Here is a 27902-nt window from a genome sequence, read left to right on the forward strand (position 1 = left end):
AAATGACCACAAAAATATGTACAATAACTGCAAATCGATGCAGAACGATTTAAAGGTGGGCCTGGTGCCCCAGTGGTAGAACTCAGTGGGCCGCCGGTTCGAATCCCACCCCACCAGGTGTGGCCCCGCCCACCCACCCAGGTCAACCTTGTTGCCGGTGCCAAGCTCGAGTAAGAAAAGAAATGGCAGGGTTGCGGCAGGAAACGCATACTAAATCAACCTGCAGCACATGTTCCGCTGTGGAAGCAGGATGATTTAAAAATGAATCCCAATGACTTAAAAAGTTGACTCTAAATGACAAAAAAACACACACTAATTGATCAGAAACACTAAAGCTAGACAAAAAAATATGACCAAAAAAAACCCCCCACATTAATTGATTCTAACAGACAAGATAAACAGTATGACCAAAAACAGACACAAAACAAAACTAGCAACAATATGACCACAAACGTAATTTTATTGACCAAAAAAGGACATTAATTGATGGGAAAAAGACACAAAATGACTCAAAAAAATTTTAACTAGAGAAAATATAACTAAATACAGACAACAAAACAACTAAAACTAAACACACAAATGACACAAATAAAAACTAGAGACAATACGACATTATTGACGAAAAACAGACGACTAGAAACAATGATGACCGAAAACAGATTTATTGATTGAAAACAGACCGAAATTGACAAGAAACAGACACACAACAACTAAAACTGGGCACAAAATGACCAGAAACCGAAACTAAATGTCCACAACCGGACGCAAACAATTAAAACTAGAGACAATACAACCAAAAACCAATTACCTTTAAATGAATAAAGACAGACATCAAATGGCCAGAATCGTGGTCAGGATGGGTAGTGGGGCCGTCCTGTGTCCGTGGCCCCGGGGCCCATTTTCTTTTAATCCTTAACATGACAAGACAGATGACAAACCCCCAAGTCAGCCCGAGCCGTCTTTGAGGAGAAAACATAGGATTTAGAAATCGTATACCTGCTTCAACATAGACATTTTATAAACATTTGGATGTGCTTCAGATAAAGTTGTTTAAATAATCTAGTTACAGTAAACTCATGGCTTGTTTACAGCCTGAAGTGGATTTGTAATGCTTCCACCTTATTTCCAGATGTCATTGATTACTTCAGGGTGTTCATTGTTGCCATAACCGATAGGAATGATGGCCTTAAAGTGCAACAATATGATGGGAGTTGTGATAAAGCTGAACTATCTGTTTAAAAAAATATACCATTTGTCTATTTGTCCACAGACAAATGGTCTAGTTCTTTCAACCACTTGGATGCAACTTAATATCCAAGCCTGCCCTTGTGTAAAATAACATTGCTCTATATCGTTTAGTTTTTCTTTTTTTTCTCACTTCATCGTTTTCATGGATTATTGTTTAAACTGTGCGGAGACTCCTCCAGCAACACTGTGGTATAGAGAACCGGCTCCAAGTGAGTGTCAGTCAAACACATTAATTTCCTCCTCAGGTGTTTAGTTTTAAACTCTGGCCACACCATCAGTGCCGCAGTTTATTTTCTGTAGTCATACATTTGCAAATATAAGAAGGCTTTCTTCTGAAAGCAAATATCAGAAGGTTATGGATTAACGGTGCTTGGAGGTATCTTTTCCGTGTCTGCCTGGAAACACGTCCATGTCCTCTCCTCGCTGGCACTTCGTGAACACACTGGTGTTCAAGGGGAAAATCAAACGAGGCAAGTCTCACACTGTGTGCAGCAAGTTCAGAATTCAACGTGGGCTTTCGCCGTGTTGAACTCGAGTGAAAGTGTGTGTGTGTGTGTGTGTGTGTGTGTGTGTGTGCGCCCACTGGTTAAGTGTCGAGGCATCCGCTCCAATGTTGTGATTAGAGTTGCTGACTATTTGCTCTGGAGTGCAGCACATTCCTAGCAGCCTTAATTGATAGCAATTATGTGGTTTTTGATTTGTGTTTGATTGGGAGGTGGATGTGAAGTCCTGATTTTGAAGGGCACACAGACTTTGTATTGTCTTTGGAACCTCAGAGTTGAATGCCTGAACGCTAGCCTGCTAAGTCACGTCAAGGGGCACCAGTGGGTCGGCGCTTTCTTTGACCGGCCTTTTTCTTTCCGTAACTTCCTCTACTGTATCTTACTGTTAAAAAAGTGAAATGTGTAAAGCCATTCAGTGCATAGTGTATCCCCTGTGTGCAGAGAGCTGTTCATCTTGCTGGTTGTTTTTCTGTAGCTATAACCAGAGGAATTGTCCCTCCAGGGGACACCTGGCTTGTTCCCCACCTCCACAGTGCAAATGGTCTGTGGCTTAAACTGCCAGATGTTATGAAAGGCCCTATTGAAGTCGACCTACAGCTCATAAAGACCTAGAAAAAAGTTACCACAGCTGAGAAGTCTATCCTGATAGCTTTCGTTGACCAGACTATGTCATCTGATTTACACGGGGCTCTCGCATGTAACTCCTCGTAAAGCAAAACACAGTCTGGAACCGGACATGAAGTCACGTAATCCCAAATAGGACTCACTTTGACTCAGATGTGTATTTGTGCTCAGCGTTTCTGTGCACGTTTAGACTTTTTGTTTCATTTGACTTCTAAAGTTTGTAGTATGACTGAGACATTTTGACATTTTCAAAACAGAGAGCGCTGGCAAAAGGCAGACAAAAGAGGTCCAGTGATAAATATGCAGAGAAATGAGAAACAGTGGCATGAAAATGAGAGATCGGCACGCAGGATGGAAAAAGGAGAGTGTGTCTAAACTTTAGAAAGAGAATCGTTAGCGGGAGACAATTGGTTTACACACAAGCCTTGACCGAGGCTCCTTTATTGATTGATTGGATAGTCAGCCCCCCCCTCCCCTCCCCCTTCTCCCTCTACCCTAACACTCCCCTCCACGTTCACACACACACACACACACACACACACACACACACACAGTCCCAGTCCTCCTCTTCCCTCCCTTCCTCCACTTCTCCGAGTCATTCCTGAGGAAGAACGGGAGGCAGTCAGAGAGGAGACGGCAGGCAGGCAGGACGCACCGAGTGACCCAGGGAGGAGGGCATCACACACTCACCCACCTACAAACATAAAACACACAGGCGGAACTGGAAGGGATCAGCTCGCACGCTTGGAAAAGGCATGGAGCAAGTGTTTCCTTCTTGCAAGCTCCTGGTGACAGCTCTTCTGATGCTGGTACAGTCATTTTATATAATCTGAATTCTGTAAACCGTCACTTTGTCAAGTGATAGTTTTCTCATTAATGCTCTTATGTTTTTTTACTGTGCACATGTATCTATGCATGCCAATTTTTTGTAAGTACTATATGATTACGGGACTCTCCACATCCTGGAGTCCTGTGTGCCAGTGTCTTATTTACTGCATGTCACTCCTGAAACGTCACCGTGCCTCCTTTGTGTTTTCAGTCCAAGTCAGACACGTCCAACGCATGTGCAACTCAAACAGCAGGTTTGTTTGAGGATCAGTGGGCTCCCTGTTACGCTAACGTTGCAGGCATGACCGCGAGTACAGTGCTGTGCAGGGCAGAGCAGACGACAAGGGATTTAACAGATGTGCAAATATCCTATGTCTTGCCAACTGAATAGGCCGTCGTGTGTGTATTGACACAGCCTGCAATGAAAAGCATCAGAGTCAGGTTTCCTCCCCCTGTCAAAGAGTTTTCCACCTTCGAGGAAAATGTCCTTGGTCTCAGTTGCTGACAGGTGACTTAAATAGAATCTGTCCATCAGAATAACTTATAACGTGGACGCGAGTGGTCTTTTATCATGTGCTCATTTCCACTAGATGTGAAAATATAGCATGGGTGACAGCAAGGAGGCCTTTGTGGTCAAAAGTTTGCTCCACTTCTCTCATAGCAAAAAAAAAAAAAAAAAAAAAAACTACACATGCTTGGTTGTGTAAATGACACGCAATGTGAGTCATCTGTGGAGGGGAAGCTTGCTGTGAAGTGTGCCTGCTTCCTCCATGAAGACTTCCAGTGCAAATAAAACCCTGAAGGCGATCAGAGCAGGAGAGGGTGGGATGTGGGGAGTTGGAGGGTTATACGAAGTTTCCAAGCAGATATCTGAGCCCTTTGATTATTGGATCCAAATCCCAGCGGGGCCGCTGTCCGACTGGCGGAGCCTTGTGTTCCTCCGCCTTCACTGAGAACAATAGCAGCGCAGTCAGCCAAACAACGTCTTCATCCTCATCCCTCCATCCCTCCATCGGCCTTCCCCTCCTCTTTCTCCACCAGCTTTGTCATGCCTCTGGCGCTCTCTTGCAACACACAGCTCCCAGGCCTAATTGAGTGCAAAAATCACCGATTGCTTCTCGAAGGAGAGTGAGGGTGGTGTGCTAAATGGCTGCCCGGAGCACAGCTTGTGTTTATTTACCGTGGATCCAGACATCGAAAGAGTTGGCCCATGCAGAAAGCAGCGCCATTCGACGGATTGGCGTGTTTAGGTCTCGCCGTTCCCCTCTGCTGTTCCTCAGGCGTCAGCAGCACTGACAGCCATTTATATCAGTCCCCGTGCATGTTTAATATGTGAAGTCACCGCCGTGCTCTGCAGCGACAGCATTGGGATTTTTGCTACTGTGACCCAAAGAAAACAATCAGAGCCGTATTACTACCTTATATCTGCTTTCGTCTGCAGGATCCATTCATCGCCTATAGATGACGGCCAATGCCATGGTGTTTAAAAAAGGCTCCAAAGAGGTCAGAATAACTTGGCGTAACCTGACTTTTTCCCCTTAAATCCTAAGGCTGTGTTTTCGAAATGCAAGGCCGGACCTTCATTATAAACGATTTGTCAGCTCAGTGGGCATCAATCTTTTTAAGAGCAGGTGTTACACATACAGTTCTCGTGCTCCTTCGCTTCTTGTAGTGCATTCAGGCCGCTGAGCCCCTCGTTTCACTGCTAATCCCGCAAGACTTGGGATTTTGAGGTCACTGTCAAAAACTCATGATCTCATGGTGGGATGCTGTCGACAAAAGCTGCAATACAGCAACCTCAAACGTTCTTTTATGGTTCGTCGGCACCAAAAAGTGTCGAGGTTTCTGGAAAATAATAATTTTCTCTTATACCCATCTGTTCCTATTCATGGGGTTAAAAACATGTGACTGGCAGACTATTTTATTGAATATGTTTGCACCTCTCTTCAGCCACAGTCCTGCTGCCATAGGAGGTGGATGATTTGTCCCCAGTGTTAGCTCCAAGTCCCAAGTCTTTTATTTTTTCTTTTCATTTTCCAGGTTTTCCTCCATTCAGCAGGTATAGAAGCGATTTTTCCCTCATCTCATTCACACTGGCACCCTGTGAATGAAATACCACGTCCATCAAGCTAAGCTGCCCTTATTCTAAGGAGCCAAAAGCAATCTATTTTTCATTTAATTTCATCCGAGTCTGGTATTCAGACAACATGTCTCTCTAACTTTAGGCAATCAAAGCTAAATAAAGGGCATTGAATACAGCGAGGCTGCTGAGTAAATCCAAGAGAAGGAAACTTAACTCGAGCAGCCACAGATAATCCACATCAAATGACGGTGCCAGTCTCACAATAATTTACTTTTAAGAGCAAAGTGAGTCAGCGCAGTCAAGTCTACTTAGAAAATATATAAGGATTTGAAAGGTAAAGAGGAGTTAAAACATAGAGGGGTGCAGAGGATCTTAATTTTTTGGCTGTCACTCTACATCTGAGATCCACATTGTCCCTGCACTTGCAGAATTCATCTGCTCATAATATTGATGTTGGACGTCGCAGTAATATCCCTGCTTCCACTGCCAAATACAGCACAATGCAATTAACAGAGAGAGGCACACAAGTGAGGCCAGGAGCTTAAGCACACTAATATTTCATAATCTAAAAGATGAATCAGACGTATGAAAATACGCAAAAGGGGCAAAATTCGAGAGCTTTTGATTACTTCCCCTTACCGTTTCTCTCATCCTGTCATATGCACTACAGTTTAGTTTTCATCAGCTCCTGGAATTAAGTCCCATCTCTTTACCAGCACTCCTGCTTCTTTAAGCAGTAAAGGAATCTCCACTACAGACAGGAGATGAGTTAATTTATTCTCTTTTAACATGTTAAATGCTTGATTGTATCCTGGCGCAATTCCACAGACCCTCTGGCACACGGGTCAATGCGCAATGTTCCCCTTGAAGTCAATGAGTGAAAAAGGGAACTGGAACCTGCTCAGGGCCGTCAAATAACCTTTGCTCGATTCTTCGATTCCTCACCTCATGTCTCTTCCCCTGCTGCGTAGAGCTCGCGGACAGCCCGATCCGAAGAGGACAGAGACACGCTGTGGGGTGCTTGGGGCTCATGGAGCGAATGCTCCCGTACCTGTGGAGGAGGCGCCTCTTACTCACTTCGGCGGTGCCTCAGTTCCAGGTAAGGCTTTCCGCTTGAAAACAATTTGTCTATGAACTGTACGTGCCATGAAACACTAAATATGTTCCCCTGTGTTTCTGCAAAGTGCAAAGTTTGTATTCTAATGCAAACAGAAAGTTCCCATATTTGAAGCTGGGTTAACACATGGAAAATATTGCTAAATGTGAAGCGAATAAGCAGAATGCTTGCACATGCCATACACAATTTTCAATTCAATTTAATGCTTTATGGGCTGTTTTTAAGAAAAACCACTGATGTCAAACCCTTTCACAGCATTTTTTGCTTTTCCAGTCACAAATGATGCCGACAAATACCTTCTGTGGATCGCCATGAAATTTTGCACAATCAGAAAAACCAAACAAAAACCAAAAAAATGTAAAAGAACTGTTTGATTAGAATTTCAATTTGTCCAACACAGCAATCACAGCTGCACTTTGTGTTTAGTGCTGCTAAGCTTAAGTTTTACCACGACACACTAATTTAAGATGGCAACACTGTTTACCTGCTTAGCGGTGGAATGCTAGCATGCTAACTCAAGCACGCTTCCAAGACAAAGAGTACAATGGGGGCACTGTCCTGTAAGTCTCAATCATTCAGAGACGCTTAGATCACAGGAGGAGAAGATACACAGTGAACCGAATGTGAATAATTTCAAACTATAACCTGATTGACCTTCAGATAAGTGGAAGCGTGTGCTCATACACTAACCCATGCAATCCCCTCTTTGAAAGAACAAACTGAGGTTGGACTGGTTTCCATTAAAGTGCCATATCATAGTTTTAGGATTCCTGAAAGGGAATGAGGAAGGTGGGTCTTTTTCTGCTGCTCATGGCCGATCAGCCAAATCCATCCAGACTGTGTCCCTAATAGTGGGAGTAAATCTCAGCAATCACTCCATATCTATGGGCTGTAATGGAAGGGAGCAAAATGCCTATGACTATTTTGTGACGGTTGAATAGCCCTGAGGGGTCAACTGAGACCACTTGCCGAAGACCTTGAAAGCAATATGAGTATAAAATCTTAAATTAATCAGTGAGGATTGGGATCTGATTTTCAATAACAGCCAGACATGTTTCATCACAAATCAGAGCATAACATTCAGTGTCGTTTGCCAAAGTGCATGTCACTCTTAATACCTGTTTTCTATACTTGAGTCATCTGCAAGCTGCAGATCTGCATTGAGCGGACGCTGGTTGGGTTAAGTCATAGCCCCAATTGGTACTTGCGCCTTTGACCTCGTGCCAAAGTCAACCGGTTGGTCAGACTTCAAGTCGACCCAGTGGGCTTCGGGATTAAAGCTCAAGGCCAAGTGTTGAGGACAAAATGGCCAATTACAAATGGATTTGAGGAATAAGAGAGGAAAAATGAGACAGAAGGAGCAAGAGGGTATGTTTTTCCATTGAAATGTCACATTTATAGACTGGGAAATAGCGGCAGGGTGACTTCACTGCATTCCTTTATTTTACAGTTCCCAGAATGTATTGCTCACTTACTTAAGGTAGCCAGTGAGCTTTGCTGTTGGAGTCACCTCTGTTTCACTGTTGGGGGCTTTAGATCATAAAACAATATAAATGTACCGAGATCCATTCTCACCACTGTACTTCCATCTCTTCATAACCATGAGTTTGTCTTCACTGGCACTAGGGAACCAGACAGAGAATCAAAGCTCAAACTCAAAGTACCAGACCCCCCCACCACCCCACCCCCGATCTGTGCAGCTCTTTAAAAACTGAGGCCAATGGCTTTTTGGGGAGTTCATTTCATAATATCAGCATTTCTCTTTGCTTGCCCAGATTTTTTTGGTCAGGTAAACCCCAGCAAAAAGCAATTGACGTGTTAAGAGGTGTCTGGGGTTTGAGCTCCATGTGGGATGTACGCAGTACGTGTATGTATAACAGTTCACACGGGTATGTTTACAAACTTGTGCGTCCTTTGGCGGTGGCAGTAATAAATGGGGTTCTTGAGAAAATGGTAGGAGCCTCCGTCTCACCTAATCCCACCTCAGCCCGCTGTGGCGTGGGAATAAGGGAGCAGCAGCCAGGCCCCAGGTGGCAGATCATTAAAAAGGCACAGCACAAGGCCCCTTGTGTGTGTGTCTGTGTGTGCGTGTGTGTGTGTGTGTGCAACTCTTTGGAAAGACGGCCTGGAAACGGGCCTGCAACACCCTCCAACCAATACCACTCAAACTGTCTGACTTTGAGACACAAACACACACACACATAAAACTCACTGCTACTGCAAAAACCTCACAAAAAGCCACATGTGCAGACTAAACACAGATAGCCTGGCCCTCATTAGTTCCACGGGCACAACACACGTCACTTTATCAGAAAATTATTAACGAAAGCAGCCAGTTCGAAGCAAGTGTGGACACATAGATTGGGTGTCGTGGCAAGAGACTTTGTTTCTGAGGATTTTAGTTGGCAGACACTTTTGGAGGAAAGACACTCATGCACCCCACTGGTAACCTTCATCAGAAAAGTTCAGATGTTGCAGATAAAGATGTTTTCATGCTTCATTTGGCCACTGATTTGCAGAAGTTAAATTACAATAAATGGCTGTGGCATTTGGGCATTTCACCATAGACATGCTTCAGCTATATTTAAAGTAGTTAAAAGTGAATTTTCTCCAAGGCAGTGAATTGTCTAATTAAAGTGGGCCTGGCACCATGATTATGTACTTAAATATATAGGGGACCACCCTCTGTGTGGGCTGTGCAGTGCCTAAAAACACCTCTATTTGAGTCCATGTTGTACCACAAACAACAACAATCTGTGTACACTCTCCGAATAATAAGAGACAGAACTCACAAAAAGTCTAGTGACAGACACTGACATACCTAGAAGCATGTCACAAATATGGTTACGATATTTGTGAGGTGCTATAGGTCACTAATTTGCGGGAGTAGCCATTGATATCATTGTATATCAGCATGAAGGGCTCCGTAAACCGCACAGCGGACCTTTGTGTGCAACACCCGAAATTCAACACCTTTAAAGACGTGTTTATATCTAATGGATCAACCCTGAGAAATTTGAACCTCACAAGATTTAAAGAAATTGGATCACCGAAATCATAATGAATCATCCATAAGGGACCATGAATATTTATACCAAATGAATAATAATGTGGGCTGCTGGGCAGTGGGGGTGACCGTTCATGGATGGCCCTGAGTGGTCTCCACTTTCCCAAACGGATCAATAGCAGAGCTCGCAGCAAGAGCATATTTGAGGCATTACAAAATTGACCACATTCTCATGTGTATCAATATTTTGACAGAGGTTATGGAGCCTATCTGACAGTTACTCTCAATCCAGCAAGAAGAATTGATGACACATAAATGGACATTGTGAGCCAGACAGACCTTACTGTGTTTCCCGTGTTACAAGAAGCTGTTACTGTAAACATTTCATGCTACAGATTTCAGTTCATTCCTTGCCCGAGGACAAGGTTACTTGCATGCTAGATGGTAGTTTTACTGCTTGTACAATCTTGTGTGTGTGTATTTAGCTGATTAGAAAACTCTGAGTAGTCGTGTGGCAGAAAAGAGCAGGGTCATCGTCTTTGAGTTATGTGCTGTGTGTGCACCGTGTGCTCTGATATGTGAGCCAAGTCGGTTTTAGCTAACCTATGATCAATCCCAAGTCCCGGCCGTACTTCTGCTTATCCTCCACTTTGTCCCTTCCAAAGTCAAGAGAAAATGAAAAGGAAAATTCATTTTATTCCCTTTGCGTCTTCTTTTTTAAACATCTACATTATATATTGCTTGTCCCGGTGTGATTTTTTTTTTTCCCCAACTGATCCCAATCTTTGCTACCTGTCTCCTAATTCTTGGTCTTTGGAAGTCCCTTGTTTGGGTTCAGGCCCCAGGAGCTGCTGTTTGGATTGGCAGAGGGGACTGTCTGGAATGGTCACAGGGTCTAATGTTCTTGCCATTCCATGAGCTCCACATCCACTCCCACTGTATTGTGTATGAATACTGTAAAACTCCTTAAGCCCTCATTCAACCATGAGTCTGAACTCTGCAATGTTGCCTCCAATTATGGTTCCGGATTAGCTAAGGGCCAGTGACACTGGAATGCCTCCTCTGCTCCCAATCTCAAAAGAATATCCTTTGATTACTTTCCACTGGGGTCTAAGATAATTGGCCAATCACCACCACCATCAATGGTTTATCATCACTTGGAATCAAACACAAAGGAATCCTAATTTCTAATAAGTGGTTAGCTCTATAATCTGGGCAAAGACACTGCAGACAGTCACGGACAGAGTCGGGATCCAAACTGCTCCAATCTGTTCAGCAGACACAGCTCAGGGGGCATAAACTCCATGGTGGGACAATAAAGCAAAAGTTTGTTACGACAAATGAGAGTGCGGTTTAGCATTTTCAGTACCTGTTCATTCCCAGTGTTTCTTCTTACTCAGTTTTTTTTTTTTTTCCCCAATATTTTTACTATTAGGCTACTAGTTTAAATTGAAGATTTTCATTTCCACTGCAGATGTTGCACACGAATAGGCTTAAGTAAGACGGTAAAAAGCAATTAAACTATCCTATAAAGGCGCTGCCATTCAGTACCCGCCTTTATATTTATGCATGGTCACGTTATATGAATTAAATCTTTGCAACACACCACACATCCCGTGTTTGTGGGTTGCCACATCACCACTGTAGGGTTCGATTCACAGCTCAGCAGTTCAAAAAAAATGATGACAGTCAGTGGTTTGAATACCAGCTGCCTCCAGTGCAGGTCAGTGGTGTGCATTGTGCTGCATTTTATCAACCATCCCCTAAAGCCAGTTCACCCACATTTTCATTTCTTTTCCTCTCCAGAACCTGTGAAGGACAGAATATCAAATATCGCACATGCAGTAATGTGGTAAGTTTAGCAAAGCCTTCAAGTGGTTTTCTTTTGAAACAGGCTGAAAAGACAAATTGTGATTTAGAATCCAGTGTGGTGGAACTGTGAACATATTACCAGGGTTTATGGTTAAGAGGCGTAATTTGGGGATCCATGTAGGAGCCTGTTGTTTTAGAGAAAGTGAGAAGGTGTGAAGGCAAAACATCAAACTTCATTTGTTTTCATTTAATCCACTGTACAAGCAGAAATGACAGTGTCAACCACCCAGATTTGTGACCCAACCTTCAACTTCCTATTACCACATTATCAACTGATTGCTTTTTTATTGCGTTGATTAAAAATGTACCTAAAATGCACATTTCTGCGGGACACTCAGGACTGCCCTCCAGATGTCGGGGATTTCCGCGCCCAGCAGTGTTCAGCTCATGCAGATGTGCGATACCAGGGTCAGTACCACGAGTGGCTGCCTGTGTACAACGACCCGGAGAACCCCTGCGCACTCAAATGCAAAGCGAAGGGTTCAGGTCTTGTGGTGGAGCTGGCGCCCAAGGTGCTTGATGGGACTCGCTGTTACACTGAGTCTTTGGACATGTGCATCAGTGGAGTGTGCCAGGTAGGAAAAAAACCTTTAGGGCCCTGTTCTCATGAGGAAAAGGCTCAGTTGCACCATAGTCGTTCCATAGTATTATTTTGCAATGGAAACCTTCCTAAAATCACACAGTTACCTTTAGTCATGTTTTGATTTTCACTTTATTTTATGTTTTAAACGGTTGGTGATTTGGCATTAATGTCACTCCGACATAATGAGGATTAATACGTGATTTGAAAGCCACTACACAGTTTATACATGACGTTTATAACTCTCCTAGAGCCATATGAAGGCATCTCAGTATCATAACATCATTGTATCATTGGCTTTAAGCAGATGATGTCAGAAGTTAAATTTGGAACTGAGATCAACCTTCGACATCTTTGAAATCAGCATAATAACAAAAAGTCAAGTGTACCAACTGTAGACTCACAACAGAAAGACAACACATGTTTTAAGTCTCTCTTTACTTTCTGGACATTTGCACAAGCTTTGGGTCCCAAGAGAAATTTCTCTACAACTAAAAACACGTGTTTTACATCAGGTTTTTTAAAAGAAAATATGAAAAATGCATCTTCCCAAGTGCACTCTCATACCAGTCTGTTGTATTCTGGCACAGGTTTACTTTACACTGGAGACAGGTTTGGGGTATTTAAGGACAAACATGCAATCCATATGTACTTCTACAGCTTGATGGATTATAAGCTTAAAAATAGCACATTTTAACAATGATGGAGTAGCAGAAGATTCAAAATGGAAACATGTTTTTTCCTTAAAATGTAAAATTTGTGTCCTGATCCAAAACGTCTAATTTGACATGAACCTGTTCATGAGAATCCATGGCCACACAAGCCCATAAAAGGGAAATTCTTCCTTAAGCAACCAATTTTCAACTTAGTTAGGAAGTCTAGTCAACACATCAGTGTATTTACAGGTTCCTTAGGTGTGATATTCCAGTGTATTTGCGTGCATACTTAAAATCTTAACATCATTCCAGCTGCTTTATGAAACCCAATGGGAATAATATTTGAGATTGGTCTTTTGACTGACAGTCCAGGAAATATTTTACAATGCATTTGTTTCCCAGATGAATCAAATTATGTCCCAAGACATTGTGTGTGAAGAGATGCACAAGGATTTTAATACTCTCCTACCATGCTTAGAATCACACTGTGGTTGTGGTTTTGACCTAATGACAGAAATCGCGAAAAGCTCCATCAATCAGCTATGGATGGTTGCAGATAATGTTTAATAAGGAAGCAGTGGGGAACATTTTTTCGAGAAACGCTCACAGTCTGCTCAAAGAGGATGTTTCATGTTACCTTAATATTAAAAACAATAGACGTGGCATGAACATGGAAGAAACCAGAGGATTGTTTGGCTCATTTCATTCTAATATTTAAACCAATAAAGGAACTCACATAAATGCTTTTATTGGGGCCATTTTCTTTTGTATTTCTTTCTTATTTCCACATTTCTGCAGAAGACTCTAAATAAACAGTAGGTAATTTGCAGTCTGCTTTTAAAAAAAACACCAGGAAAATTGAATCCCCGCTTTTGTTTTTCTATTGCTCAGCTCTTCTTGTATTTGCAGATTGTGGGTTGTGATCACGAGCTGGGCAGCACGGCAAAAGAGGACAGCTGTGGCGTCTGCAGCGGGGATGGCTCATCGTGCCGACTTGTGCGAGGGCACTTCAAATCCCAGCACGCATCCGGGAAAAGTAAAGAACTCTACTTGAGCCCTTTTGCTTATTCAACTTTCCACTGTTTACTTTACTTTGAATAGCGTGACTTTACCCGTGCAGACTTTTGCCTTGTGCTGTGCTAATCTGTCTTACGGTTTTGGTTTTGCCAGGTGTAACTGTGTTGAGTTTGTTGAATTCCACTTACTTCTTCATGTGCTGATTAGATACTTGATGCTATCTCTCTGTCTGTGTCCGTCTCATTCAAGCCGAGGACACAGCTGTCGTCATCCCCTACAAGAGTCGTCACGTACGTCTAGTCCTGAAAGGCCCGGATCACTTGTGTAAGTCCTGGTAGGTCCAGGGTGCCCTTCCATCCAAAACTGTTAAAGTCATATTCATTTTTGGCAGTGTTTTTCTATGTGTCAGATAATGTTATGCTATAATGACTTGTGGTGCGAAATTGCTTTTTAATGTACATATTATGCTTTCAATTACTTTCTAACTATTTTATAATAACAGTCCAGTATACTGTCGTACGATTTGGACTCTGGCACAAAGACAGTTTTTTCACATGTAGCTAGGGGCAGAAAAACCCAGAAGAGGTATTAATTTCTCCCCTTTGCTTTCGCTCTGAGAAGACTCGAGGCTTCCAGCAAATAGCAATGGCATTGAACCTCCCACTGAATCAATACGATCCAAATGCTCCATCTCTGCACCTATCCTGTGTTTGCGAGCCATCCCCCAAAATCTCTTCTTTTTTTCCCTTTTTTTTTTAAATAGACAGTGTTTGCATTTTCCTTTCATTCCCCTGCTCTTTTCAGCAGAGGGCATTTTGTATTGTAACCATGCTGCTGGTTGCTGCATGTGTCCTGTGTTTCCTGTGTTCACGCTGGACTCAGACAAGACCTTGTTAGTCCAAGGTTGAAGTCAGGTCAAGGAGTAGAAACGCTCGCTGCAGCTCTGGCCCGCTGCATGATGAGGCTCCTGGTAGTGCCAAAGTGAGTGTGTGTGCCTCCAAAAAACAGCCGGCCTGCTTTCTTTGTGGACCTGTGAAAAATAAAAGTCATCTTTTGAGTATTTCAGCAATGTAATTACATTTTATTGAGTTTCGTTTTCCTTTAAGTGTAGTGCCACGAGACACTAGTGTGACAGTTAATGGCCATACTTACCTTCATCATTCTGACTATCTGCTGTAGCTGTTTATTCTGTTCCCTTTTTAGATGTGGAGAGTAAAACTCTACAAGGGGTGAAAAGTGAACTGTTTTTGGACACGTCAAGGCAGTACCACCTGGAAAACACCACCTTGGACTACCAAAAATTTTCCGATAAGCAGATCCTGAGAATCGCTGGCCCACTTGGAGCTGATTTCACTGTCAAAGTAAGAGCTTGTATAGTAGACTGTATTTATCAGTATTTTCCCAAAAAAAGTTAAATGTGTAAGTTTTTCACACACACAAACCCCAGTTTTGTTTCGCTGTCACTTCTTGTTGTTTTCCACAAGAAAGCTCTGACAAACCCACCATGCACTACCTGCCCATCACCAAGAAACAAAAGCAACAATTGGCCAACGATTACAACATATTACAAATTGTGTTCACATCATGTGCCTGCTGCCCCCAGGTGGCCGAAAAATCTGTTAGCTCTGCAGCATTTTAAAGTCGGGTAGCTCAAACCAGTGAGCCGAGGGGTTATGCTCACAAATGGTCCAAATCACCTTCGCTCAACTGCAGCAACATTTCTTTTTTTTTTTTTCATTGCCGTTTAACTCAAAACCTGTGGTTTTAGCAATGCAAAACTCTGAAAATACTGCACCCTCTGCCAAACCGGCCTCTGATAATGTTCTTATTTCAGCGAACTCCTGGTGAACTCTTCATATCACAAAGACATCAAAGCAGATTGGATTATCTATGTTTAGTTTTAGAGATATCTTTGTACTTTCAAGATACTTCAATAGTAAATGCACACAACTAATTTTTGTGTACTTGCCCTCTTTAAGTTGCAATGTGATCCTGGAGCAGCATGACATATGCATTGATAACATTATTAGCACATACAGTATATCTATGGCACTAAATCTATTGTTTGGATATGACTCAATATAATAAATCAGCATATTTTATTGTAATTATCTGGTTATTATATTAAAATATCTCATGGAAAAAATTCAGTGAATAAATGTAATTGTTTTTACAAGCGTCTTTTTCTGCTTCGTTATACACACACATTCTCAAACTAGGGCCAGTAACTGAGCGTAAAAAATTATGCAGGTCATGAACCAGGACTCGCCTGTGAAAACTTCTCCTGTCAAAAAGTCAACTTTGGATTGGACAATAAATTGAAGAGATGGAAATATGAGAAACTATGAATGCAGAATTCTCTAATCTGTTACAAGGCGCAAAGCCAGTTCATATCGCGGTGTTTGGAAAACGATGGGACAAATGGAAAATCATATTAAACGTTTGCCAGAAAGCCTTTCCACTGTAAATATGTGAGTGAGTGGCAGTAGAGTTTATTAAATGTGTTTTGTGTATAACAAGTCTTTGGCATTTCTGTAGCTTTGAGGGTGAAAAGAAATGTGTTTGCCGAAATATTTATAACAAAACAAGTTGAACGCTTACATTTCAAGTTAGTGACAAATTCCTCCAATAGCTGTATGACGATACAGAACTTCAAATATATTTTCTACTGTCAACTGTTGCCATCGTATTTTCCGATAATTTACATTTTGTCATCCTTTTAACTCTTATCTCACATCTGTCAAGGCAGTGATGTTATATCTTTCAGCAGGGGTTGTAACAGACAAACGATGGGGGAGGGAAAAGTCTTCTACTGTTTTGGCATGTTCAGGAAAATAATTGGGTTTGAACATAACTGGTTATATTGACTTGGACGTAGTCTGGCTTTTAGCCCCTAATGTGGGATAATTTTTATAGTGACACCCTGAACACTGTTCCTATAGGTACAGTTCACCAGTGGAGCCGACAGTGTGGTGCAGTACATGTTTTACCAGCCCATCATCCACCGCTGGAGAGAGACCGACTTCTTTCCTTGCTCTGTCACATGTGGTGGAGGTAGGCAAAAAGCTAAACCAAAAAATAGATTAAAATCCTGATAACGCGCAGCAACATACAGTAGCCGAATGACTAATGATTTTTGATGTTTTCTCCCTAACATTCGTTGGGCTGTAGGTTACCAGCTGACCTCAGCAGAGTGCTTTGACCTAAGGAGCGGTCGGGTGGTTGTGGATCAGTATTGTCATTATTACCCAGAGAATGTCAAACCTAAACCCAAACTGCAGGAATGCAACATGGAGCCGTGTCTGGCCAGGTAGGAGGCCAGAACCTGATGGGAGGTTAAACTAAAACCAACACTTATTTTTAACAGCTTGTGATTCATCTGTTTGCAGCACTTTGTATAACTGCAAATTTCTTTTAGTGATGGCTACAAGCAAATTATGCCGTATGACCTCTACCACCCCCTGCCCCGGTATGTGCTCGACTACTGTCATATTAAATGATGACATGCAACACATTCTAACGTTCACCAGTCACTTCGTGTAACTTGTCACAATGTCAGGTGGGAGAGCAGCCCCTGGACGGCCTGCTCCATCTCCTGCGGCGGGGGCATCCAAAGCCGTTCAGTGACGTGTGTGGAGGAGGACATGCAGGGTATCATCACTCCCACCGAAGAGTGGAAGTGCCTGTACTCTCCCAAGACAGCTATTCTGCAGCCCTGCAACACCTTCGACTGCCCCACGTGGCTGGCGCAGGAGTGGTCACCAGTACGTTGCTTTATCATTTCAACTTTATAAGTCTGTTTTTAACGTTGTTTATACTGTCATTACTTCTACATAGTGTAAAGCCACTAATATGCCCAGATGAAAAAAAACTTCACGGCCAGCGATTAAAGTTGTTCTTTCGGGAAGTGCTGTAAATCTTCATGAAATTTGATTTGTTGAGCTAGAAATGCCTAAAAACCAAATGAAAATATGTGTTTTTCATGTTCTGTAGCTGTTACCACCTGGGAAGTCAAACGGCTCATTTGTCTTGTAGCCTGCGGGTCACCGCAGAGGGTCCTAATTAACCCATGTTGGTAAAAGACATAAAAAACAAAATATGATTAATTAATTTGAGTTTCCTTCACTAGCCCCTGCCTTTCAACACACCAACCAAAACATTCAAAGCATTAATTATAAACCTAAAGTCGATGGTACTTACTGTTTTTTTTTTTTATATATATATATATCTATTCTGGGCTGTGGTATGTTTGCATCAATCTAACCAATTTGGTCAGTGTACCTCTTTGGCATGTGTACATAAATGTCCCCCCACAGCTTCCTCGTGGGGATTTTTCAACATCGCCAGCTATACAGGCGCAAGCAACGACCCAGGGAGAGTCAGATTTGTAGCCTCCTAAAAATCTGGCATGCTGTTTTGCTAGCACATTCCTCCTTTGCCTGTAAATGCTTGTTTTGGCAGCGAATAGACAAAGTTCACTCCTGCGCAGCGATCTGCAGAGATTTGTGCAAAGGTCTGATTCTGTCAAGCACAAGAAAGAGACATGGTTATACAGTAAGAACGTGTTGGTCTGTGTGTGTGTCTGTGCAAACTGTTATCAGTGACTTGTTAATCATTGCTTTCCCGTTTCAATCAGTGCACAGTGACCTGCGGACAGGGACTGCGCTACAGGGTGGTGTTATGCATGGATCACAGGGGGCTCCACGCTGGAGGCTGCAACCCCACCACCAAACCCCACATCAAGGAGGAGTGTCTGGTGACTGTGCCCTGCTACAAGTCCATCGGTTCGCAAATGTATACTTGCGTCTAGATAATTAAGTCGCGTTTTTTCAGGTGGTGTTTCACTTCTTTTTCTTTTTTTAACGATTTGCTCTAGACACACTCCCAGTTGAGGCGAAACCTGTGTGGCACAAGCAGGCCATAGAGCTGGAGGAGGAAGTCACAGTGACCGAGGAGCCAACGTGAGTGGCAACCACACAAATCGAGCTACAGTATCTCATTCATTCACCTAAAACATTCACTTGTTTTTTCCTTATGTTGAAGACATCCCAGGGTCTCCCACATATTAGTAGTGACTTCCCAACGCCCACAACTTGTTAAAGTATCCTAAAAAAATTCATTCTTCTTTTTTTTTGTTGTCGTTGTTGGTAAAGGAGCTTTGTAAAGGAGTTGGTAATTTGCTTTTGTGAGCAGGCTTTATGTTAAGAAAGCTGTCTGGTTAAGTCAATAGAACCTAATCAGTCCAGGATTTTGATGACTTTTTTTAAGTGGCCTAAAATGCCTGGTTTCCAGACAGCTTATCTTAAAAGATTTTCAGGCATGTTACAATGTTTTTGTTGTTGGGGTTCTTTTTTTTTTTTTTAATTGCAAGGTCGTGCTGAATTAATTGTTGTGGTCACGACATTGCAATTTCCTGAAGCGACTGCCTAATGCACTCATCACTCTGATCACATAGCCTGTTTGGAAATACATTTTCCGGTCAGAAGTGAATGTTCTGTTGAAACTTTTACAAGAGAGTGCAGTGATAATAAAATTGACAAACCTACATGAGGCTCTTAAAGTTCGTAGCCTGAATATAAGGGGAAATTTATGCCGTAAAAGAAATTCTGCGGTAGAGGAGCAAACGTCAGTTCCCAGATCCACATTTTTAACAGGTTTTCATAACCCAGAATTTATGATTTACCTAGAGGTGAAACTGAAATTGAAGTAGACAGGGCCTGTTACTGCCATGAAGACCGACACTGTATCGTGGTTGTGTGCATGTCAGCGGCCATTTTTGTCTAGCCCTCATTTTCATATGACTCTCTTTGAAACACGCACCAATTTTAGTGCATGTGACTGTTCACACCTGTGCCTGCCAAATGGTTGTCTGATGTGATAGCAGAATCTAAGCGACGGTAATTCTTCATGGGGTTATTTAAGGCAAAAAGGAAGCTGAATGAGAAAGAGAACCAACAGATTGTTCGGCCACTGGCTCCCAGTTCCAGATGTTCTTGTCTCACATAGCAGTTGGTTAGTAAAGGCCATCGTCTCAAGACAGACAATGTTTGGATTCCACTAAGCGTCTTGAATGACTTGTATTAGCCACCATGTTAGCCACTTCAAAACATCGGTTACTTTGACTAATCGTTGAAAAAAAATTTAAAAAAAGAACCCATACATATCTGTGTACGGTCCTTCACAAGCCAAAAATAATATCTGCCTACCATATGAGGCCAGATTGCAGATGTTAGAAGGAAATTCCTGCCTTAGACTTATTGGACCTTCATTGCCAGGCCTTATTCCTGTACCAAGCCACTGCTGTGAAACTGAAAGTCAGACCCGTATATGTTCCATTTCTAAGCCAGAACGTTTTGCCCCTACCTCCAGTACGAGTAAATAAAATATTTCAATTGATGGAAATTAAATTGAGATCATTAGAGTGGGGCTTTGGCAGATCTTACAAAAATGTGTTGTTTCCGTCCTCAAATGAAATCAAGATTGTTTTTAAAACCGACAGATGTACTTTAACTGAGCGTGAAGATAAACATTTCAGTGGGTGCGCTTGTCGAATTTGTTGTTCCTGTTCCAAAGCCTTAACTGCTGGTGATTCATTTTGTTTGTCCAAAATCTCATAAAGAGCTAACGCTGCTGTAATTGTGAGCTCTTTATTGAGGCTTCTTATAAAACAGCAGGGTGCCCCTATGTTGTGGTCAGACGGCCGCACGTTGGTTCAGGCTGACACGCTAGTGCTGCCTTCATGATGCACATGCACTGAAGTGAAAGCATGCTGTAGAAAACGGCTCTGCAGTAAGTGCAGCCACTCGGGGAAACATGAGCATTTTATTATTACTAAAGAGAATGCCTGTTTTTATGCTTCGCACCATACCGAGGGACTTGGTGAGGTGCACTTTACTGTGCTGATTCACGTTGTTTTGTTCAGTTCGTCTCAAAGAATCACCCTAGCGTCGCCATTTAAAAGTGCCTCACTAAGAAACTGCCTTGCCATTTAACTCTTCAGCCCTAAGACTAATTGTACAAGTAAAGAGGGGCCTTGCCTGTCACATACCTGAACTGGGAGCTGGTTCCACAGCAGAGGAGTTTGATCACTAAAGGGTCATTCCACTTTTTGAAACTTTAGGGACCCCAAGTGTTTAATTGAGGTAACTGGGTACTATGAGATATGATGAAGCTTGATCTTAAAACTTTGTATGTAAACTTTCTATAAAAGACACACACACACACAACACACAGGTCACGTGGACACGTAAAAAACAGGAAGCAATCTACTGACCTGTGTTTCGTGGACAACTGCTTTTAACAGCCACATCTCTAATGAGAACAATGGTGCAAAAGAAAAAGTCAGAGGGTCTGATCTAGCAACAAAGATTCCCATCCCCACATGTTCTATTGCATTCAAACCACAATATCCACTGTAATCTGCTGATGGATCTATAACTGAATGGGCAACCATCTAGTCCAAGCCATTTGGAGTGAGAACTGCTATTGTGGTTATATAAAAGCTGAATGTTGTGGAACCCATAAGGGAGTATCAGGTACACATAGTGCTCTAAATGCTGTTTTGCCATTACATTTCCATAATTGCATGAGTATTTAATGAACACAAGACGGGCATCAAACAGTCTCTGGGATGTCCTAAATCACCAGCTTTAAATGTCATTGAACCCAAATGAAAATTTTGGAAAACGGTGTGATGTAGATTTCCTCCTCCGCGAGCCTTCAAAGAACTAAGCTTTTTATTTGAGCCATCGGTTTTTATGCGAAGGCCTCAGAAGGTTAGATTCCCACTGTGGGTGTCGATTAAATCTGAAGATCAGCTCAGATTCACACGTCTCGCATGCTGTTTTCTTTTGTTCGTTTTCAAAAGTGATGAAGGAGTGACAGCTCAGTCACTGGGCTCTGACTCTCGCCCGACCTTGACGGGCCTTGAAGCATTTATGAGCTACAAGCATTTCCTCCCCTGATCCATTCTTAAAGATGAGGAAGGATGCGCATGAAAGCAATTTATTCAAGGAGGGCTGATTCTAATGATGTACAGCTGTTCAATTAACCACAGCAGGGCTGAATTTCATAAATACTTAGTGAGTTTATGAACTGAGCAGCAAATGAATAAAATCTGTGTGCAGGGGAAATGCTAAATAAAACTAAGTCAGCAATGCTGGAGAGAAATCAAAGTGTAACTACATTTCTGAGCCTATTCGCATAGGTATGCGATTAATATTTCCTGACTGAGCAGCATGCTGTTTACATTAATATATCCCTGATGAATCGTCTGCTGTTTGATTTCTCAAACGACCTTGCTCTCATCTCCAGCTTCATCCCGGGGCCCTGGCAGACCTGCAGTAGGACATGTGGCGCCGGGGCCCAGCAACGGACCGTCAAGTGCCAGGTGCTGCTTTCCTTCTCCCAGACTGTCGCTGACCTGCCGGATGACGAGTGCGAGGGGGTCAAACCCGCTACGCGTCAGCCCTGCTACCGTACTCCCTGCTCTGGGATTTTGGCCCAAGGAAAAGAAGGAGAAAAGGAAGGAGAGGAAGAAGAGAGGGAGGGGGAGACACCTGAAAGAGAGGAGCTGCACGACTGGGAGTATGAGGGGTTTACGGAGTGCTCAGAGAGTTGTGGGGGAGGTATGGATCATTAGTGACCCCTCTAATATAAGCCAATGAATAACTAGCAGGTACAGAACAATAACTTAGTTGAGCGTATTACCACTGCAATCAGCACCAGAATCATTTTCTAATGAACAGATAATCCTATGCTTAATAGATTGTAAATTCTGGACGCAAACATTTATTTTAACAGTTGTATCGAAATAAATGCGAAGACTTACAGCACTAAGTGACTAAAGCCATACGGGCTTGGAAAGAGCTGTAACATAAGATATTAGACGACAATGGATGCAATACCAGGTTTAACCCTAATAGTCATACATCACACACTCTCAGCAGCCGTAAATGCTCCAAAAGACAGAGATAACTTTCCTAAACATCTTGCCAACATTTGTTGAGGCCCACTTTCATCTCCCTCTTTCGGCTCCACTTTCAAGGCCGCACGCCGTCAGCGTGTGTCTGCTCTTTAATGTGCTCGAGTGTGCGTGTAACTCAATTTGCGCACACGGGCGTAGGCTTTTGTCAGTGTCTGAGTGTGCGTGTGTGCTCACCCAAAGCCAACAAACTTCCATCCAGGGATGATTGCAGACCGGTATTGGGTGTCCTGTGCACACCCTGAGGGCTGCGCTCCTGTGGACCATCACACCACTGTGTGTTTTTGAAGTGCCTCCTTCTCTGTTATTGTCCCCAACATTAGGAGCAGACTCGGAGATTCATGTTAATGTTGCTTTTAACGTGACCTGACATCACACCCTTAAAGTTTACGCACAGCTCAGGCCAAGGGTTTAGCAGGCAGAAGCACTGTTTTCATTTTCACTCTGCTGCATTAGATGCAACCACCGACTTGCTTCCTGTGAAGGGGGCTAGTGTTTGCGTTTGTTCGATTGTTCCGTCTGTTTGCAATATTCTGTTCCCCGTGTGTATGTGAGGGTGATAATGTGTCAGCAAGAGATGTTTAATAAAAACGATGTGTTTGCTTTTTTGCAATTATTTTAAAAAAAGACCAGACAGGAGGTATCTAAATTAAAAGCCCTATAGTTATATCTTATCTTTTTGTAGAGAGGTGTTGCAAAGGTTTTGGAGCAAGGCTTCCTCTTCTCACCAATCAGATGAGGTCGTCTACGCAAGATGCCACAAGCTTTGACGCAGCCTCAGTATTTGGGCTTCTGGGTAGATTGACTTTGAGAACGATCCAGCAGCTAGCTCGATTTACCAGTGTCGAAGCTTTAACCTTTTAATTAAACTAAAGTAAGAGTGAATTCTGCATTGGTCATCCCTAGTCAGTGCTTTTGTGCTTTCTAATCCCAGGTGTAAAAGAGGCTGTAGTGATCTGCCTGAACAAGCAGACCGGGGAGGCAGCAGATCAGAGCCTGTGTGTGAGCTCCCGTCGGCCCCCGCAACTCCTACAGGACTGCAAAACTCAGCCCTGCCCACCCAGGTACGCTTAAAACCCACAAATCAAAACGACATCATTATCATTTAGACATTGTTTAAAATGCTTTGTGCATGAACATTAAAATAGACTTGATTAATGGAGGCAGTAAAAACGAGGAGGAAATGGGTTGTTGGAAAAAAGGGCTTTGGCTGTTTTGTATTAATTAAAAACAGAACTATAATCTGGCTGTGCTCTCTATTTGTGTGCCAAGACTGTAACCCAGAAAAATACGCAATATGTGAAGCTGGGACATTTGTGCACCATTTCCTTGATGCAACCTTCTCCTACACCTGCAACTACTTAACTCTCAGACTAGTAAAAAAACGCACATGACACCAGCTGAATCAATTAATCTCTACTAATCACTGGTGGTGTATGAAAGAGATTTAAATCCTTCTAATCCTCTACATTATCCCTCTCTGCTTAAACCGGTTGGTCCAATTAAATCACCATTTAGGCCACTTGGGTCCAAGTGATACTGAGGCGGGATGACAGAGATATATGGTCGTATCACTGAGAGCAGGAAATGAAGCCAGTGGGACAGCTTGTGGAACCTGCTCAGAATCAGACACAGGGATCAGATTTCAGTGGCAGCCCAGTCTGTTAGGCTGAGACATGAAATTGTGTTTGTTTCTTTCTTTGGTTGTGTCGCAATGCAAATTTTGCGGAGAACTTCTACTGTTAGAGAGTTGCTCAAGTTGCTTTATTGAGAGCATGAATTTAATAATTCTTAGATGCAGGTCAACTTGCCCATCAAATGACGGGATATCTTCAATATGAAGTTTCTAAAAGTAAAGCAGGGAATCTAAAATCTTTATCTACAAAATAAGGTAGAGTACTTATACCTGGGATGGAAGCTTAATGAACCTTAATGCCCTTTGTAGCCTGCAGTATTTGCAGTAAAAGTAACTGCTGTTGAAGATCTTTTTAAGCTCCAGTCGAACAACTTCCACTGAGTGTTACTGTTTGTTTGAAAGCTTGTGTAGCACTTTTCTTTTGGAAACAATAAAATCTCATGGAAATCAGGATACTGTTGGCAAAAAGTGCTGTAAAGTTTGCCCAGTTATGACATACTTCAAATAATGTTATTAACCATGACTATCTATGCTACATTTTCAATTTTAAATACTTTTTATTGAATATGATAATGTGAGTGTTTTAAAGAGTAGGTGGTTGTTTAGAACACTTGCACACTATCAAAGTTTTAGTTAGAGCTTTGCAGGGTTTTATAGAAGCTTATCCATCTATCATCTAGTGGGCCTTAAGATGGATTTGGTGAATGGGCAATGTTGGAATTTAAAAATTGAAAACCTGAATAGTTAAACAGCATAATGGCGTGTCGTTTGATATAACAGACCTGTGGCTGAACAGTGAGTGGATTTCGTGGTAGGCCACACGTTTCAAGTTAACACCATGCACAGTGTCAGTGTTCTACCACTCGCCCTCAGAAAACCCAGAGGCTTGCAGCCTGCTCTGGCCTGTTTTTCCAGGCCTCGAGCCTTGTTTTTAGGCACAACAGACGCTGTATTGGACTTGTTTCCTTTGGCCATTTACTCCCTCCCTGAGGCCTCCTCGCCTTCCCATATTAAGCTACACTCTTTGGATATTGTTCCCTCTGAAGGGAAACAGCCATAAGATTTGGCTCTCAGTATAGTACCGGTCCAGAAACAACCTTCATTCCCAATTCTTCTCAGTGCCCGGACTATGAATAGTTTTGAAATATCACCTAATCTGTCAAGACAAAAGTCAAAGTCCTGCCAACTTGGTCAAAGCCAAGGCCTAAAGGCATCGTGACTAAATAGACATATGCCACATCATGTTCAAGACTGGATTAAAAATGCCAAGGTAACTCAGATGCTGGAGATTGGATTGTACAGCAACATGAATATTAGTGCATGTAGGTCAAGAAGTAATTCCATAGGGGTTTCTTAAATATAATTTAATTCAGTGAGATATTTAGTTTATCTTTGCCAAGATCCAGCCCCGTGAATCACTCTTTTTTTCGTTTTGATTCATATTCACTTTCATGAATTTACACATTTATAAAAACTGTGTCTGGCTTCTCGAGGGATCAAGAAAAAACATCAAGAACCTTTCACTTAACTTCTCCTGACTGCACTCCCTCATAGGTTGGAAAATACGCTATATACACGTATACCCAAAGGATAGAAAACGATTATTAATGAGGAAGTTAAGGTTAAGGGTTGAAAATCGATGACCCAGCACAGAAGCTAGAATGTTACTTGTAGTCAACAACAAAAAGCTGGTCAACATTGCAATAAACTAAAATCTGGTGCTTCAAGTAATATTTTATCTGTACATCTGTCGTTTGTTTCACATGACATGCTCTTTATTTAATGATAAATATTATGTTGACAGGTGGGAAGCAGGTGAATGGAGCTCATGCTCTGCAACGTGTGGAGTGGGTCTGATGACCCGCGGTGTTGCCTGTACTCACCGGCCGTCCCGGGATAGCAACCGGACTGAAGTTTTGACAGATGAACACTGCCAAAATCCTAAGCCCAGTCCTGTTCAAGCCTGCAACCGGTTTGACTGCCCACCCATGTGGGACACACAAGACTGGGGACAGGTAAAAGAATGTTCACCAAAAGAGACACTGGACTTTATTACTTTTTATAAAGAAATGCAAACCTTCTCTGTTTTTGTCACTGTAGTGCTCCCAGAACTGTGGTGGTGGAGTTCAAAAGAGGCAGGTCCTGTGCAAACAGCGATTGGCAGATAGCAGCATCCTTGAGCTGCCAGACACCTTTTGCCCTTCCAAGAGCCCCGCAAACCAGCAGCCCTGTGCCATGCAGGAGTGCCTTCCGCAATGGGTCACAACTGACTGGTCTGCGGTAAGATTTTCTACTAGTGTTCAAGCTACTGTATATTTAAAATAGTCCAAAATTGTTGCGGGGTTTGGTAGGCTTCATATTGTGCATATGTATTTCTTTTTCTAGTGTTCGGTGACATGTGGAAATGGCATTCAGAGACTCCAGGCAATCTGTAGAAAACAAGGGGATGATTGGCCTCTAGACCCCAAGAACTGTTCCTCAGCAGCGCGGCCCGTCAGACTCCGGCCATGCACTCTCAGGCTCTGTGACAGTAAGAGATCCCCTGTAAACTTAATTTGTACTGCTATGATAGTTACAAATGCACAAAAGTAAAGATACTTATTAAGCCATTCAACTGTTCTGTTCATCACAGACTCTATCAAGTCAGATCCCACCATACTGGCCCAGAGAAAGGTTTATATCCAGTGGAGGAAGGGCAAAAAGTTACACTTGGTCGTTGGAGGCTACGCCTACCTGCTGCCCTGGACGACTGTGGTCCTTCGCTGCCCAACTCGCCACTTCCGCAAGGGCCACATCCGATGGTTGAAGGAAGGGAAGCCCTTGATCAGCCTCCCACACCTCTTCACAACGTCACTTGGATATGTGAAGATTCAGCAGGTTCGTGCATCTGATGCCGGGATATACACATGCGTCGCAGGCCGTGCACGGGAACATTTTGTCCTGCAGATTATTGGCAGTAAGCAGAAACTCTCTATTCCAGAATCATGGCTCTTCACAGATGGACAACGCATGTTAGGGCAGCCAGGTGTGGCTGCAACAGGAGAAGAATTTCAGGAGCTACCCATCTCCCTCAACTATTATGATGCAATAGTTGAGCATTTGCTTGCAATCAAAGATTATGCCCAAGATGGAAAAGACATTACTGATAAACCACACTCCAGTGATAAGAACGGGTCGAACCTGGAGGACGAGAGAACAAGCAAAGAACTCTCCAGCCCGGTCGTACTTGTTGCTGATACCCACAGGCTAGATGAGGTCATGCACAGCCTCTCTGAAGGCCTCCGAGGACCAAGAGGGGAACGCCTCATTGCTCAGGTGCTCAGTGAGCTCACTATGATGCAAGGTGAAACCAATGAGTCCACTCTTCATCCTCCGGGAATTGCAGAATCTTCCACGGAAGTGCCGCTTCTTTTTAAACCAAACATCAAATCTTACGGATCCAGGCCAAGAAGCCCAGCAATAATCCAGCAGCCAAGGACGGTTGGAGCGGTGCCATCATCTGAAATGGTCATTCATGTGGGAGCACCAGTTTTGGTGCAAAAACCAGTTGCTAGTTTGGAGCTGAGGTGTGAGGCACTGGGGAACCCGGAACCATCCCTAACATGGACAAAGAATGGAAAAGAGTTGCATTTCACCAGTAGGTAAGAACTACACGTCATTGAGACTTATGTGTAAACTATTGTTTTTTTTTTCGTTTTTTTTGAAAGACCTGTCTGAGATTTAGTGGTTGTTTTGTCTTTGGGTTGGC

At 42.8% G+C, this 27902-nt stretch overlaps 1 protein-coding gene across 8 annotated transcripts in view; it reads left to right on the forward strand.

Moving 5' to 3' along the window:
• Positions 1-27902, forward strand: part of LOC137137644 (ADAMTS-like protein 1) — an 87082-nt gene that overhangs the window by 53396 nt on the left and 5784 nt on the right. For 3 of the 8 annotated variants that reach the window (XM_067524170.1, XM_067524167.1, XM_067524168.1), the window contains exons 3-20: positions 6258-6385; positions 11217-11262; positions 11621-11857; positions 13428-13554; positions 13785-13859; positions 14739-14896; positions 16478-16589; positions 16707-16845; positions 16954-17004; positions 17095-17299; positions 18172-18319; positions 18412-18496; positions 21849-22162; positions 23453-23582; positions 25959-26169; positions 26255-26434; positions 26540-26684; positions 26787-27795. In XM_067524170.1, coding sequence (XP_067380271.1) covers positions 6258-6385; positions 11217-11262; positions 11621-11857; positions 13428-13554; positions 13785-13859; positions 14739-14896; positions 16478-16589; positions 16707-16845; positions 16954-17004; positions 17095-17299; positions 18172-18319; positions 18412-18496; positions 21849-22162; positions 23453-23582; positions 25959-26169; positions 26255-26434; positions 26540-26684; positions 26787-27795 — 3500 coding nt within the window. Of the gene's footprint in view, positions 1-2900; positions 3185-6257; positions 6386-11216; positions 11263-11620; positions 11858-13427; positions 13555-13784; positions 13860-13924; positions 14517-14738; positions 14897-16477; positions 16590-16706; positions 16846-16953; positions 17005-17094; positions 17300-18171; positions 18320-18411; positions 18501-21848; positions 22213-23452; positions 23585-25958; positions 26170-26254; positions 26435-26539; positions 26685-26786; positions 27796-27902 lie in introns of those variants that run through there. The other 5 variants (XM_067524172.1, XM_067524169.1, XM_067524173.1 and 2 more) reach the window with 5 other exon arrangements.

This window comes from Channa argus, chromosome 12, assembly GCF_033026475.1.
Source record: "Channa argus isolate prfri chromosome 12, Channa argus male v1.0, whole genome shotgun sequence".
Classification (NCBI taxonomy): Eukaryota; Metazoa; Chordata; class Actinopteri; order Anabantiformes; family Channidae; genus Channa; species Channa argus.